At 43.4% G+C, this 14,129-nt stretch overlaps 2 protein-coding genes across 5 annotated transcripts in view; both read left to right on the forward strand.

The window, feature by feature from the left end:
• Positions 1-4,400, forward strand: part of F8 (coagulation factor VIII) — a 121,732-nt gene extending 117,332 nt beyond the window's left edge. For 2 of the 4 annotated variants that reach the window (XM_067723893.1, XM_067723890.1), the window contains one exon: positions 2,002-4,400. In XM_067723893.1, coding sequence (XP_067579994.1) covers positions 2,002-2,157 — 156 coding nt within the window. In that variant the 3' untranslated portion in view covers positions 2,158-4,400. The remainder of the gene's footprint in view (positions 1-2,001) is intronic. The other 2 variants (XM_067723892.1, XM_067723891.1) reach the window with 2 other exon arrangements.
• Positions 4,401-6,216: 1,816 nt separating this feature from the next.
• On the forward strand, positions 6,217-7,463 carry SMIM9 (small integral membrane protein 9). Its single transcript, XM_067722402.1, has 2 exons — positions 6,217-6,358; positions 7,254-7,463. The coding sequence occupies exons 1-2, from the start codon at positions 6,217-6,219 to the stop codon at positions 7,385-7,387; spliced, it is 276 nt and encodes a 91-aa protein (XP_067578503.1). The 3' UTR covers positions 7,388-7,463.
• The last annotated feature ends 6,666 nt before the right edge of the window (positions 7,464-14,129 follow it).

The raw sequence follows: 14,129 nt of genomic DNA on the forward strand, positions 1-14,129 counted from the left end.
CAGGGGCTACTCTTCATTGCAGTGCGCGGGCTTCTCATTGCGGTGGCTTCTCTTGTTGTGGAGCACGGACTCTAGGCACACGGACTCAGTAGTTGTGGCTCACGGGCTCAGTAGTTGTGGCTCGTGGGCTCTACAGCGCAGGCTCAGTAGTTGTGGCGCATGGGCTTATTTGCTCCACGGCATGTGGAATCTTCCCAGACCAGGGATCGAACCCATGTGCCCTGCATTGGCAGGTGGAGTCTTAACCACTGGGCCACCAGGGAAGTCACAAAGCTATTATTCTTGATTTTTCACTTCCTCCTTTTTTGAAAACTCCATTGACTTTGGGCTTCATAGTAGGACTCATGTTGACCAATGCAGTGTAAGTAGACATGATATAAACCACTTTCCAACAGAAGCTTTCAATGTGATCCTGTGTTTGGCTCAGTCTCTGGTGCCTCTGCTCTCTGCCATGAGATAAAAATGTCCAAGCTGAGAAGACATGGCGTACGTGAGCCTTGGCCTGGAGCAGAGCCTAAGCCAACCCAGAACAGTCTTGGTTTCCAAATACCATTTCCTAGTAAAAGGAACCTGGGCTCCTTAGAGATTTCAAGACCAGAGCCAGGAAACTGCTAGGTGTTACTGGAACATCTTGGAGTCCATTATCATCATCAAAAATATAAAGGGAGGGGAGACGTTCTTCTCCACAGAAGAATTCCAGCTAATAAGTGCAGAAGACACGACAAAATTAAGAAACCAATCATCAATACAGTATATAATACTTGTAAGGAGCTTCAGTAGATACTAAAGCCATTGGATGAAAGCTTAATGTGGGACAGAATATTCACACAGTCTCAAAGTCTAACCCCACAGATTGTTAGGTAAGGGAAGTTATTACCTTTATAAAAGAGAGATCTGGTGGACATCACCTTAACTAAGGGTCAAACTCTGGAGGAATCGGCATCACGTGTCCTCTGATGTGATATGGTGGGAAAGGCACATCACCTAGTTAATATTCTCACTAACGATGTTGAACTGAAATCTAATAATAAGAAAACAGTCACACAAATTTAGAATGTGGGACATTCTACAACGCAATGGTCCTGGACTTTTTAAAATGTCAACACCATGAAGGACAAAAAAAGACCAGAGACTAGGAGTCTGTTGTAGATTAAAGGAGATTTAAGTGTTCCTTGTATTATTCTTTCAGTTTCTTGAGGGAAAAGATCAAGGAATAAGTCTAACAGAAGATGTACAAGCCTCCAAAGTATGCCACAAATATTTATCCAAGAATCTCTTTTGTCTCCCGAAAGTTTTATCAAACACACAAACTTTAACAAATGTTTACAGTATATTTGCTACGTATATACTATATATATTGTACGTGTGGAAAGTCAGTGACCAAGGTCTCTGCTGTCATGGAACCGACATTTGGTGGTGAAAACAAATGAAATGGTCAATAAGCAGGTAAACAGATAAATGAGAAGATTCTGAATGGTGTAAAGGAAATGAACAAGAGGAGATTCAGAGTCAACAAGAGTCCTGTTCCAGAGATAACATTTAAACTGAGACCCAAAGCCTCGGCAGGTTGAAGTGTTTGGGAGTAAAATATCATGATGTTTACAACTTCCTTGAATTAGTTGGGAAAGCGGGTGAGAAGATTCCAGAGGGAAGCCATAGCTGGAGGCACGGCCTCCACAGGAGGTTAGCAAGGATGCTCTTAATTCTAGATGTCACAACCACTTTCCCAGGTACAGAGGCAGGGGACCGAGTCATCCAGTCACCTCCCAGGGTTCAATCCTGGACTACCGGAAGCGTGGGTCCCTCAATTGGAAGTGGAAAAAAGCGTGCGTGCTGGGCGATGGGCATTGGAGTGGGTGCCCGTGAGGGGGCGGAGCTTAGGGAGAGTTACAGACCAAGCAGGAGGCCAATGGACTTGGGGAGCCTCTCGGGTGTGTGTGTGTGTGTAAACATTATAACTCTTTTTCTGTCAACCAACAAATGCTATCTCTCCTCTTTCAGATTTTTCAGGGAAATCAAGACTCCTTCACACCCGTGGTGAACGCTCTAGACCCCCCGCTGTTTACCCGCTTCCTTCGAATTCACCCGCAGAGCTGGGCGCACCACATCGCCCTGAGGCTGGAGCTTCTGGGCTGCGAGGCGCAGCAGCAGTACTGAGGCCCGGTCCTTCCTTCCTGGCCCCGGGCCCTTTCCTGGTTCGGGTCCAGCATCCCTCTGAGCCCGCCCTCCGGGTCACTTCCTGCCCCACGCTGCCCACGGTGCCATCGTTTTTCTATGTATTCCAATTCCTCAGTCCCGGCAGATATGCCCTGAAGCCTCCCAAATCAATCATCATGTGTCCTGCGTTCTCTGGGGCTGTTGCATCCAATTTACCTCTTGCGCATTTGCTGCGGCCGCTCCCAGATTGGTCCTTCCTTCCAAGGTACTCAGGCAAAAAGCAATGAGGAAACTCAGCTGGAAAGCATTCTCCTCTGGGCACGGCCACCACTTCCTCCTCTGTGGTGACCAAGAAAAGTCATGATCATACTAGGCTTCTAAAGGACATATTTTTAATATTTCCACCGAAAAATGAGGAAAATCCATGGCTCTCTGGGATAGGAGCTACAACATTGTAATTCTAATCATGCACTCATTTTACTCCCTCCTCAGCTAATTTCCTGCTGAAACGACACAACAAAATGTACCAGGAAATTCTGTACCCTAACTGCCCAAGAGGAACCCCCACCTCGCCCCATCCCTGACAGATAAGGTTGGGAATGGTTTACTGTCCTGTAAAAGTCCATTAAGGTTAGAGGTTAATTTACAGAAATCAATAAGGTGATATGGTTTGACTCCCTGTAAAAGGTTAACCACTTTTATGTCTAACTTAATCACCTTGTTTTGGCATTCTTTTCCCATTGACCACATACATCTTTATTTTTCAAATGCTCTTGAAACCAGCTCTTTTGTCTTCCCGCTGGTTCCCTCAAGAATCAGTTAAACAAAACATTGGTGTGTGAAAACAAATGCCTTTGAGAGTTGTGCTTTTATACTGGAAATAAAAATGTGAACAATGAAATTTTATAATTTATGAGGTGAAGCTAACATTTAAAAAATTAGAAATGGAGCCTTGATCCAGTAGCAGAGAGAGAGATTCTTAACCTTGACATCCATTAGCACTAGAAGGAGTAAAGGCAGTAGTCTGGCCTCTGGCCCATCCCACAAACCCCCCTTTTATAAGTTTTCTAGAGGTTGTGACCAACCAGAATCCGGGAGAGGCTGCAGCAGAATGTAGTGAACCTAATGTGAGAAATGCTGTATTTGCATCGCCCAGATCTCCTGGGATCACTTTTACGAGTTCAGTGTTTGCAATCATACTCCAGCTGATTTGGCTAATGGGGGACCTGTACTCAGAAACCTACAAGACCCTGATGAAGATGACACAGATGGACAAATATACTGTGTTCATGGATTGGAAAAATTAATATTGTTAAAATGACAATGCTACCCAAGGCAATCTACAGATTTAATGCAATCTTTATCAAAATACCAATGGCATTTTTCCAGAACCAGAACAAACAATTCTAAAATTTATATGGAAATACAAAAGACCCTGAACAGCCAAAACATCTTCAGAAACAAGAACAAAACTAGAGGAATCATGCTTCCTGACTTCAGACTGTATTACAAAGCTACAGTCATCAAAACAGTATGGTAATGGCTCAAAAATAGACAAAAACAGACACATAAACCAATGGAACAGGATACAGAGCCCAGAAATAAACCCACACACCTATGGTCAATTAATCTATGACAAAGGAGACAAGAATATACAATGAAGAAAAGACAGTCTCTTCAATAAGTGGTGCTGGGAAAACTGGACAGTTACATGTAAAAGAATGAAATTAGAACATTTCCTCATACCATATACAAAAATAAACTCAAAGTGGTATAATTATTTTGGAAAACAATCTGGCATTATCTACAAAAGTTGAGCATAAAGATAGCCTGTGGCAATTCTGTTGGGTAATGACCTAGACCCAGAACTGCCATGTGAACCAAGAGACAGGGCAAAACTACCCATAACACTTCCAAACTGGAAACAACCCTTATTGCATATATTTCCTAGTGGCTCACTTTAATTGCAGTAGAGTAATCCATTATATAATATATATCACAATTTATTTATCCATTGCTTTTCTGACTGATTCATTTATGCCAGTTCTTCTATGGAGCTGATCATCCTTTTTAAAAAATTGATTTGTAAGAGTTCTTTGTATGTTAAGGACATTAACCTATTATCTGTCATATATGTTGTGGAATTTTTCACCTAGTTTGTCATTAATCTTTTATCTTTCTTTACAATGTTTTGCTGTATGAAAGCTTTACATTTTTATGCAATAAATTTATCATTATTTTCACCTATGGCTTTGGGGTTTTATGACATATTCAAAGTAGCTTTTTTCACCCTAAGATTACAAAAAACTCCACTCCTGTTTTATCCCGATATGTATATGGTTTTATTTTTGTTTAGTCCTTGATCCATCTAGAGTTTATTTTTGTGTGTATGGCTGTCACTTCAGTCAGTGCATCCGAATCAATAGCCAGTCATCACATTAAACCATCTCTTTTTCCCCACTGAAATGAAATGCCACCTTTATCATCTATTAAAATCCCATACATACACTAGTTGAAGGTGCAGTAGATACCATGTGGCAAACAAAATATCTTAGAAAGCTTCAAGCCCAAGAGGATATGGCTACCATGAGGATGGGTTTCAGTATCGACACAAATATTTATGCATAGACAGAAGAAAACATCTGTATGCTTAGCTGTCAAATAGAGGGAGACTGGGGGCAGATCAAATGCGGTAGATGACATCATAAGGAGGAGTAGAATTCTATTTGGAACTTCAGAAACCTTGAAGGAAGACTCTGGCCAGCTTCTTCTTAAGACGGAGGCCTGATTCACTGGCTTCTTTGCCACCTTACCTGACACGGGTCTCAACAGTGGGTGAGAATGTCAGTTCTAAATGTCTTAAGTAATAGAAAGCTCAAATAGGGGTTTATTTTTCTCAGACCTAGTAGTTGAGAGGTGGGCAGATAGAGGTGTTGGTTTAGTGGCTTAAAATTGTCAGAGCCAGAATAGGTGTCATTTTCTTGGCCTTTTCCTTGTGTCCATTGCCTGATGGTCACAGGATGGCTCCTCCAACCCCAGGTAACACTTAAAGAATGTTCAAGGCAACACAAAGGGGAAATGGTAGCGCCATTTCTTTTATCAAGACAGCAGAAAGTCTTCCCAGAAGCCACCCATCAGATCTCCATTATGCTTCAGTGTCCAAAACTATGTCCCACAGCCATTGCTAGCAGCAAGGCTGGCTGGGAGAAAGCGGATTCCGCTTTTCTAGCCTCTCCGGTTGCACGTAATAAGTGAAGAGGGGGTGGTGATGACAGGCAATGAACAATATCTGCCCAAATTCACCACCCATTCATTCATTCAAAAAATATTTATTGAGCACCTGAACAGCCTATGTGAACAAAACAGAGAGGAGCACGTGTGGCTTGTTCCAGAGGAAATGAGGCTGAGGTGGCGCGATCAAGAGTAGATAATAGGCCATGAGGTCAGGGAAGTCAGTAGGATACTACCTGACTTACAACAAAGTGAGATCTCTTTGGCTGTTCAGTGGCAGCAAGCAGGAAGCTATGAACTCCTGTGACTGCAGAACTTCTGGGCCACCGCCACCCCCATGATGGACTGTGCCCCCTTATCCACTGAAATTCATACCTGGTTAACCATTTATACCGCTTATTTGCTGATTCAGTAATAAACCCAACTCAAAACAAAACAAAATGAAAGGGATGTGGGACTGAAAAAGTGGAGTCAAAGATGACACCACAGGGTTTGGCCTGAACAACTTAAGAGTTTCCACTAATTGAGCTGGAAAAGCCCAAAGGGGCATGTGGTTTAGGAGGGGATGTCAGGTACCCGATCCGATGGAGCACAGTCAATTTCTGTCTTGTGTTGTTTTGTTTCTTGAAGGCGGGTTGGTTTTTGCCTTGGAAACTGACTGTGTTCAGGATTCAACAGTGTCAGTAAGTGAATTTTTCTTGTGTTCATAATAGCTCTAGGTTTGCAATAAAATCTAAACCACCATTTTCTGACTTTTCAGACAGAGCTGCCTTGGGACGAGCCAAGGGAAAAGCCATCTCCCCTCGGTGCAGGCCCTCGGGAGGGCGCATGGAACCCCCAAAGCTGCTGAGCACTGGATTTCTGCTGTGCTCTCTGACTTGCCTCTTGTTGGAAACTGTCGCTTTGTCTCTGTCACCTTTATCTGCCTTCGGAAAACAAGACCAGGATGGATTGGAACCACGCTCAAGGGGTGTGTTTGCTGTTACGATGAATGTTCCTATCTTCATAGGACGTAAGATTCCTGTCTCCGGTCAGGAAAGAGTGATTCTGTATTTTAAAAAAAATGTTCACAGGAAAGCAAAGTATTTCTGGTTTGGTTCAACAAGCATGAACCCACTAAGCCAAAGCCACAGGTGTCAACCTTCCATAAAATATGACAAATACTCCCTGAGGACAAAGGGATAATTAAAGTTGTCTGGGGGGAGGGGTCAAGAGGACTTCAGAAAGGAAGCGAAATTTCAGCTAAAGCTGACGAGCCGCTGACCCATGGCTTAGCTGCTCCCGAAGCCCAGCGTGGTGCCGAGTTCCTTCCCATCGCTGGAAAGGGTACCGTTGTGAGTGGTGAACCCTCCTGACTTCACACCACAGACACTTTTGTTTGCCCTGCCCCTCCCCCGATCAGCAGACCCTGAACCTCCTTCTGCCGGCCGCCCCGGCCTCCTCCTGTTGGTGCCACTGGGCAGGCAGCCATCTCCTTTCTCCTCACGGGACACCCAGGGCCCTCAGCCTCCCGAACCCCCTCTAGGCAACAGCCTGGTGTCTATTAAGTCGTGCTCCTCGCTCACAGTGTACCCCATTGATTCACAGACACCTCCAAACAACCTTTAAGCGATCTGGGGCGGACATTATTGTTCCTATTTCACATACAAGGAGGAAAAGATGATGTCCATCTGAGGATACCTTTGTTTTCCCAAAAGTGTATTCCTTTAATCTCTCAGCACAGCAAAGTTGTTAGGAATATGGGCCCTGGGCAACTATAAGAACCTGAGATCTGGGACAACTATTTGAACTTGAACCAGGTTTCAAATCCCAGCTTCATCACTTACTCGGGCTCTCTTCAGTGACTGTCTATGCTCTTCCTGCAGAAACTCCCAGGTCCTGGCTGAGCAACTTCAGTGATTACCTGTGGGATCTCATCAGGAGCTCCATCCCTACAGCTGCCATTTTTGCTTTTCTGATCATTTCAGCGATCATGGGGACCCTCTGTTGCCTCACGTAAGCTGCTGGGGGGAGGAGAGGGGGAACCGAAGGAGAGGCAGGAACAGCCAAGTTCCACACCAGCCTGCGCATCTGTAACTAAGGGAAAGTTCTGAGGAAGGTGATTGTGGGAACACCACTCTGAAAGCCCATGTGTGCCCCTTTGAAAAAGTCTCCTGCACGTTCTCTTTTTTTCTCTAACCCACTCCCTATGTTTCCAACCACTGACACATGACGTTTAAAGACCAGTGTTTGCAATTGATCTTTTTTTTTTCTTACACTAACTTCATTAACTCCTAATTATCCTTCCCTTTAGTTTAGGAACTATACATGGAAAACATATGATTAACTTTTCAACTGCCTGAAAATTTGCTGAAATATTTATTATTAAATCATATGAAGCCAAAGAGATTCCTGAAATAGCTAACAAAATACTTAAGCTTAGCTAGCAAAGCCTGAATTTCATTAATTCAATCAGTATTTACTAAGACATGACCACTTGCCTGTCTCTGTCCTGATTACTAGAGACAGAGAAATAAGACAACTGAATAATTACAACCTGGTGGCTCAGGGCTGTTCAAACTGCGGACTCTAATGAAGTGGCTGAGGTCAAAGATCAGGTGAAGGTGTGGCATCCCCACCTAAGGCTCCTGATAACCTCAAAACGACCACAGATCAAGAACCATGTCTAGGAAACAAACTTGGATATGGTTCCTGGCACCTGGAACTCACAGGAGCCAAACAGAACTAAATGAGCTATTCACTGTTTGAGCCGTACAGCAGTACTCAGAGCTCGGATCGGCCATGAGAAGGACACTTGCTTCAGGCACAGCCACAGAGAATAGTGGACCAGGGAGCGTCCTGGAGGATGGGCCACAGGCAGGGAGCTCCCCCTTCTAGGAGGAAGAGCTGGGCCTGATCAATGTCTGGCCAGCAGGATTCCAGAATGACTACAGAGCAGGGAGTGCTGTAGGCCTCCCGGTCTTCCTCTTTTCAAAGGGAAGGGTTTACAGCCGTTGCCCTCTTCCTGCACCATCACTGTATGGGGCAGGGGTGGGGGTGGAAGCTGGAGACCAGGGGCACATGGTCTACTTCGGTTCAAAGCTCTCTTAACCAAGAAGAGCCACACCCAGACTTGAGAGAACCAGATACTCTGGAAGCAGACTGTGGCGGGAGTGTGGTGTGCAGGGTATTATCAGGGATCAACGCCTGCGGGGGGCAGGGGCAGGAAGGGAGAAGCTGAACCGCCTTGCAAGCCCTGCAAGGCCTCCGGTGACCCCCTTCAGAGTTGTCCTTCCCCCGCCGCAGGAAGTACAGGCTCTGTGTTCACCAACCCTGTTCCTTCTTCCCAAGCACAGAGGAAGACCGCATTTCACAACTAAAGAAGCCAGGACTCAAGTCAACATACATTTGATTCTCTATCTTTTAAATCACTGTTGCTCAAACTCTGGCCAACAGGCCGGCTGCATCAGAAACATCAGAGGTTTGCTGAAACACGCACACACGGAGGGGCTTCTGTGAAGACAGGCAGGCAACATGCCGAGAGAAATGTTTCCTTTCTTGAAGTAAATGGCTCAGCCTGGTGAGAAAAACCAGTAAACCCTTGCTTGCTGGGAACAAACAAGGACAGTAAGAACAAAACAAAAGAAGACATGGATGACAAAATATAAAAGGATCCAAAAGGCTGGATAAACAAAGACCTTAGTGAAAGTAAGATTAGAGAAAAAAATGATAGATGCAGGAGACATAATTAATTTTTTGGTAGAAAACAACCAAAATAATTCAACAGAAGAAAACACTTCAAGGCCTAATTTTTTTTAATATTGCAAAATCAAAGGAAGGTTTGAGTCTCTAGTCATACGGGGTGCATCAAGTCCCAGGAGAAATTGGCACTTGGGACTGGGCACATACTAGACGCCGAATAATACTTGGTTTTTTATGAATGCATTTCACAGTCAGGATTGCAAACAGTTTCTCTGCGCCTCTTTATTCACCCCCTTTATTCACCACCACCATTAGCGGTGGCTGTACAGAAGGCTTCGGCTAGCTGCTTGCTGCCTGAGGAAATCAGCATGGAAGGCTGGCTAACCTCTCGGGGCCCTGGCAAGTCCGCAAAAACACACGTATTCAATCTAACGAATTTTTAGTACGGTTTATACTAGTGAAAAAATAGAACCAGCTTAAATGATTCTTGGCTGGTTAAAGAAAGCAGTGAACATTCATACAATGAGAGCTATACAGTCACCAAAACGTTGCTGTAGAAGGGTAATTACATGGAATCAGATTCATGAAATATTGTTGAGTGGAAAAAAGCAGATTATAACAGAGGATATGCAATTTCACCCAATTTGTTGTGAAAAACTATACGTACAGGGAAAAAAACTTTTAAGGACCTAACGAAAGATTTAGACATTGGTCATCTCCTTGTGATAGTGAATAGGTGACTTTAATTATCACTATTGTTGTTGTTATGTAGTTTCATGTTTATTTTTGTGTGTCTGCACTTTCCAATCTTTCCACAACAAAACGTATTGTTTAATTAGTAAGTTTTTTAAGAGAAACTTTAAAAACAAAAGACGAAAAACTATCTGATCACACTCTGATACCACACTCTTACTCTTACTTTCTCAAGTCATGAACGCAGTTTTTGCAATATGAAATTACTTGGTTCGTGGTAAGAAAAGAAGCTGCCCAAAATCCTACCTTGGAGAAGGTGATGTAACTACAAAGTAGCTCTGTGCAGACCAAGACTGGGATTTAAACTCAGTTCAGCAGGCATTTTCTCTTCCTTTCCCAGTATCCTCATAGGTGAACCAGTCCAATGAAGTACTAGAAGATTCCAAGAGAGTGCAGAGTGTGCTATTTGTGTGCATTGAGGAAGTATCTATCAGGTAAAATTAAATTGTCGGATTTCCCTGGTGGCGCAGTGGTTGAGAGTCCGCCTGCCCATGCAGGGGACGCGGGTTCGTGCCCTGGTCCGGGAAGATCCCACGTGCCGCGGAGCGGCTGGGCCCGTGAGCCATGGCCGCCGCGCCTGCGCGTCCGGAGCCTGTGCTCCACAACGGGAGAGGCCACAACAGTGAGAGGCCCGCGTAACGCAAAACAAACAAACAAACAAACAAACAAAAAAGTTATGACACAATAGGACTTTGTGGCCAATTAAGTTGGAGAGGTGCTGAAACAAATTTAAACATATTTCCTTCACTGTATGACATATCGTGGCTATCTTTCCATATCAGGAAGTGTTGCATAGTATTCCTTGCAGTGGATTCGACAGAAGTCGTTTAACCACCCCCCATATAATAATAATTTAGGGTGTTTGTACTTGTTCACTATTGCAAATGTAATGCAGGTGATAGTTTTACACATTATTCATTTGCTTTCCCCTTTGCTGTTCTGAGTTGGAAATCATTCACTCCGTGGGCACTATTGAACACCTCCTGTTCTGGGAAGGTGACAAAACAAACACCAAGCCTGGCTCGGGTGGAAGGCACAGCAGGGCCAGGGGCTGGGATGAGAGTAAGGTCTGGTGGGCCTCAGAAAGCATCTGGGCTCTACTGGGAGCGAACAGAAAGCAGGGAGCAGAGAAGGGACGTCATTTGATGGGTGTCTTTAAAGGGTCATCTCAGTTGCCACGTTGAGAAGGTCAGAAGCAGGGAGACCAGCTGGGAGGTTTACCGAAATCCAGGTGAGAGACAGTTTCGTTGGGACCAGGGTGGGAATTGGCGGAGTTGCAGGAAGAGTAGGAATCCAGACAGAGGGTGAAGGAAGGAGCATCAGGGTTTGATTATGGGTCGGGTGAGGGGTGGGAAAGAGGGAGGCTCTGAGGATGCCTCCCAGACTTTGGGCCTAAGCACGGGCACGGACGGGGTTAGGAATTTACTCCTGAAAAATGCGAAGAGAAAGAAAGACCGAATGGATGTTCTCATTGATGCGGAGGTGAGATCCAGCCACACACCCTTTGTCCCACACTCCACACAGCAGGAGGAGACCATCCTCTGATCAAACTTGAAGTGACAGTTTAACTTATCAGCTTGCACTAACCTTTAAATCAGATTGGATGTTTACTTAAATTCTCCCCCCCTACTCAGCACATGGGAGCCGGGGAGGGAAGTCTAAGTAATAATGAAAAGAAGAGCTGCATCCTTACACACATCTTTATAGTCTTTATATCTTGCCCAGCTTGTTCCTTCAGACAAACTGCTGAACGTGCAGTCGTTGGGTCACAGGCCGTGAGCATGTTAAAGCCTTATGCTGGTCCACGTAGCGCTTGTACGAGTTTCCAGGTTCCGCCTCTCTTGAACATTGCGTTGTTTCTTTGGTTTTCTTTACATTTTTGCCAGTTATGTTTGGCAATATATTATTTAATTTTGCTTGTATTTTAAAAATTCCTGAAGTACCCCTAGGCTTGGTGCCCCAGAATTTTTAAGCTGCTTTTTCTTTTTATAAATGTATTTATTTATTTATTTTTGGCTGCATTGGGTCTGTAATCCCCATCCTGTCTCCTCACACCAGAGCCCTGCCTCTTTTTAAACTATAAAAACTAAATCATAGGCATGCATTCTCCTGTGATTTTCTGTTTTGAGATTCCTCCACGTCGATGCCTGTAGCCCATTTCCACCCAGTTGTAAGAAGAGACCTCTAATCATTTACACCATCGACTGTAGACGGACATCTGTATTGTTTCTGTCTTTTTTATTCTAAATATTAATGCATGTCTTGTAGTGTACAAGTGCAAGAGTTCCTCTGAAGACTATCACACTGTGATTGACTTTCTGAGTCAAAGGCACCAATTATTAAATATATCCGCATCCTTGAGAAGATGCAACATCACCAGCCTTTTAAATTTTTGCCAATCTGGCGGATAAGTAATGATATCTTATTGTTTTCTTACTTTGCATTTCCCCAATAACTGATGAGATGGAAGACCTTTTCATGTGTTTATAGGACATTTGTCTTTCTCTTCTATGAATTTTGCCCATTTTTCTAATTTTAGTTTCATTTATTCCTTATTGGTCAGTAGGAATTCTTTCTATACTCTGTATACTAATATTTTGTAGACTATAGCTGTGGAAAATATCTTCCCTCAGTTTGAGGATTGTATTTTCATTCTCGATATGACGTATTTTGATCAGCAGAAGTGCTTATTTTAATGTAGTGCGAGTTGGCAATCATTTTCCTCTGCGTAAGTGCTTTTCTACCCCAAAGTCATAAAGGATGTCTCCTATATTGTCTTCTAAAAGTTTTATAGTTTTGCCTTTCGCCTTTAGGTCCTTCAGCTACTCGGAATACATTTTTGTGTGGTGTGAGGTAAAGTCTAATTTCATTTTTTAAAAACATTGTGAGAAACTATATTTTTCCAGTCATGAACTTTGAACTGAATTTGTGTGCCTCAAGGCAGTTCTAGGAATTGAGAAAAGCAGATAGCTGCAATAAATTCCAAGGAGCAAAGCCTGATTCTGAGCACTGAGCACCCTGAACTGGAACCAGCCGAGCAGAAAAAGGCATGGGAATGTTGAAAAAAGGACCAGCTGTATGACCATGCATCCTGAGTCAGCCGACCTGCCCTCCCAGTACTTTTCCACGCTGAGCTTTGCCTCGACAAAAACTTTTAACTACATTTTGCTGGAGGATTCACTCCCTCGGAAGTCTCCGACTGCAGTAGTTTAGGTGGCGTGTTTGCCTGCACCTGTAACTTGTCTCGGTTTCTGTTTTGATCCTATGGCTCCCCAGTCGCCCTTACTGCAAGCGTGTCCTTTCCCTACTGCTCTACAGTGCCTCTTGTCATGTCACCATTTCTCGTCTCTCTTCTGTTCCAATGGTCTGTCTATTTCTGTGCCCACACCATGCTCTCCTAATTAACATAGCTTTGTTATAAGTCTTGCAATCTAGAAGGCAGTTCCCCCACATTGTTCTCCTAGAATGCTTTGGCAATTCTTGTTCTTTACAAGTCCACACATATTTTAAAATTAGATTATCAAGTTTCACAAAACCTATCCCAGAAGTGGGATTGCTGGCTCAGAAGGTCCTGTTCAGTTTTATGAGATAATGCAAAACTGTTCTCCTAGATAGTACTGCCAACAGCAGTACTCCCAGCAGCAATATTCAAGAACTCATATGGATTCACATCTTCTCCAACACTTGATATTGTTAGACATTTAAATTTTTGATAATTGAATGGAGGTGCAGTGGTATTTCATTGTGGTCTGATCACTAATGAGGTTGAACATCTGTTCATATGTTTATTGTTCACGTGGGTTTCTCCATCTGTGAAATATTTATTCGTGGTTTTTACTCATTTATCTGCTGGATTGTTTGTGTTTTCCTTATTGATTTGTAGACCTTTATATGTTCATAGTAGGAATTCTTCGTCAGTTGTGTGTATTGAAAATATTTTCTGCAAAAGCACAACTTATCTTTTTTGCTTTTTAGCTTGTCTTTTGATGAGTAAAAGTTCTTAATGCTAAAGTCAAACTGATCAATATTGTTTTATAGTCAATGGTTTGTCTCTATCCCAAAGTCTAAAAGTTCTTTGCTGATGTTTTCTGTCAAGAGCTTTAAAGTTGTGTTTTTGACACAGAAGTCCTTAATCCATCTGGAATAGATTTTTTTTCTGCATATAACATGGAGGAGGGTTCCAGCTTCATCTCTTTCAATATAAATAACCATTTTCCAGCTTTGGTTAATGAAAAGTCCCTCTTTACTTACCTAACATGGCACCTGTATCGTATACACAGTTATACACATGACTGGGTGCGTTTCTG

The sequence above is a fragment of the Pseudorca crassidens genome, chromosome X (assembly GCF_039906515.1).
Source record: "Pseudorca crassidens isolate mPseCra1 chromosome X, mPseCra1.hap1, whole genome shotgun sequence".
In the NCBI taxonomy this organism is placed as follows: Eukaryota; Metazoa; Chordata; class Mammalia; order Artiodactyla; family Delphinidae; genus Pseudorca; species Pseudorca crassidens.

Coding starts and splice junctions, on each gene's coding strand:
- SMIM9 (XM_067722402.1), top strand. CDS start 6,217: ATGGAACCCCCAAAGCTGCTGAGCACTGGATTTCTGCTGTGCTCTCTG. Junction 6,359..7,253: donor ATTGGAACCACGCTCAAGGG/GTGTGTTTGCTG, acceptor CTCTTCCTGCAG/AAACTCCCAGGTCCTGGCTG.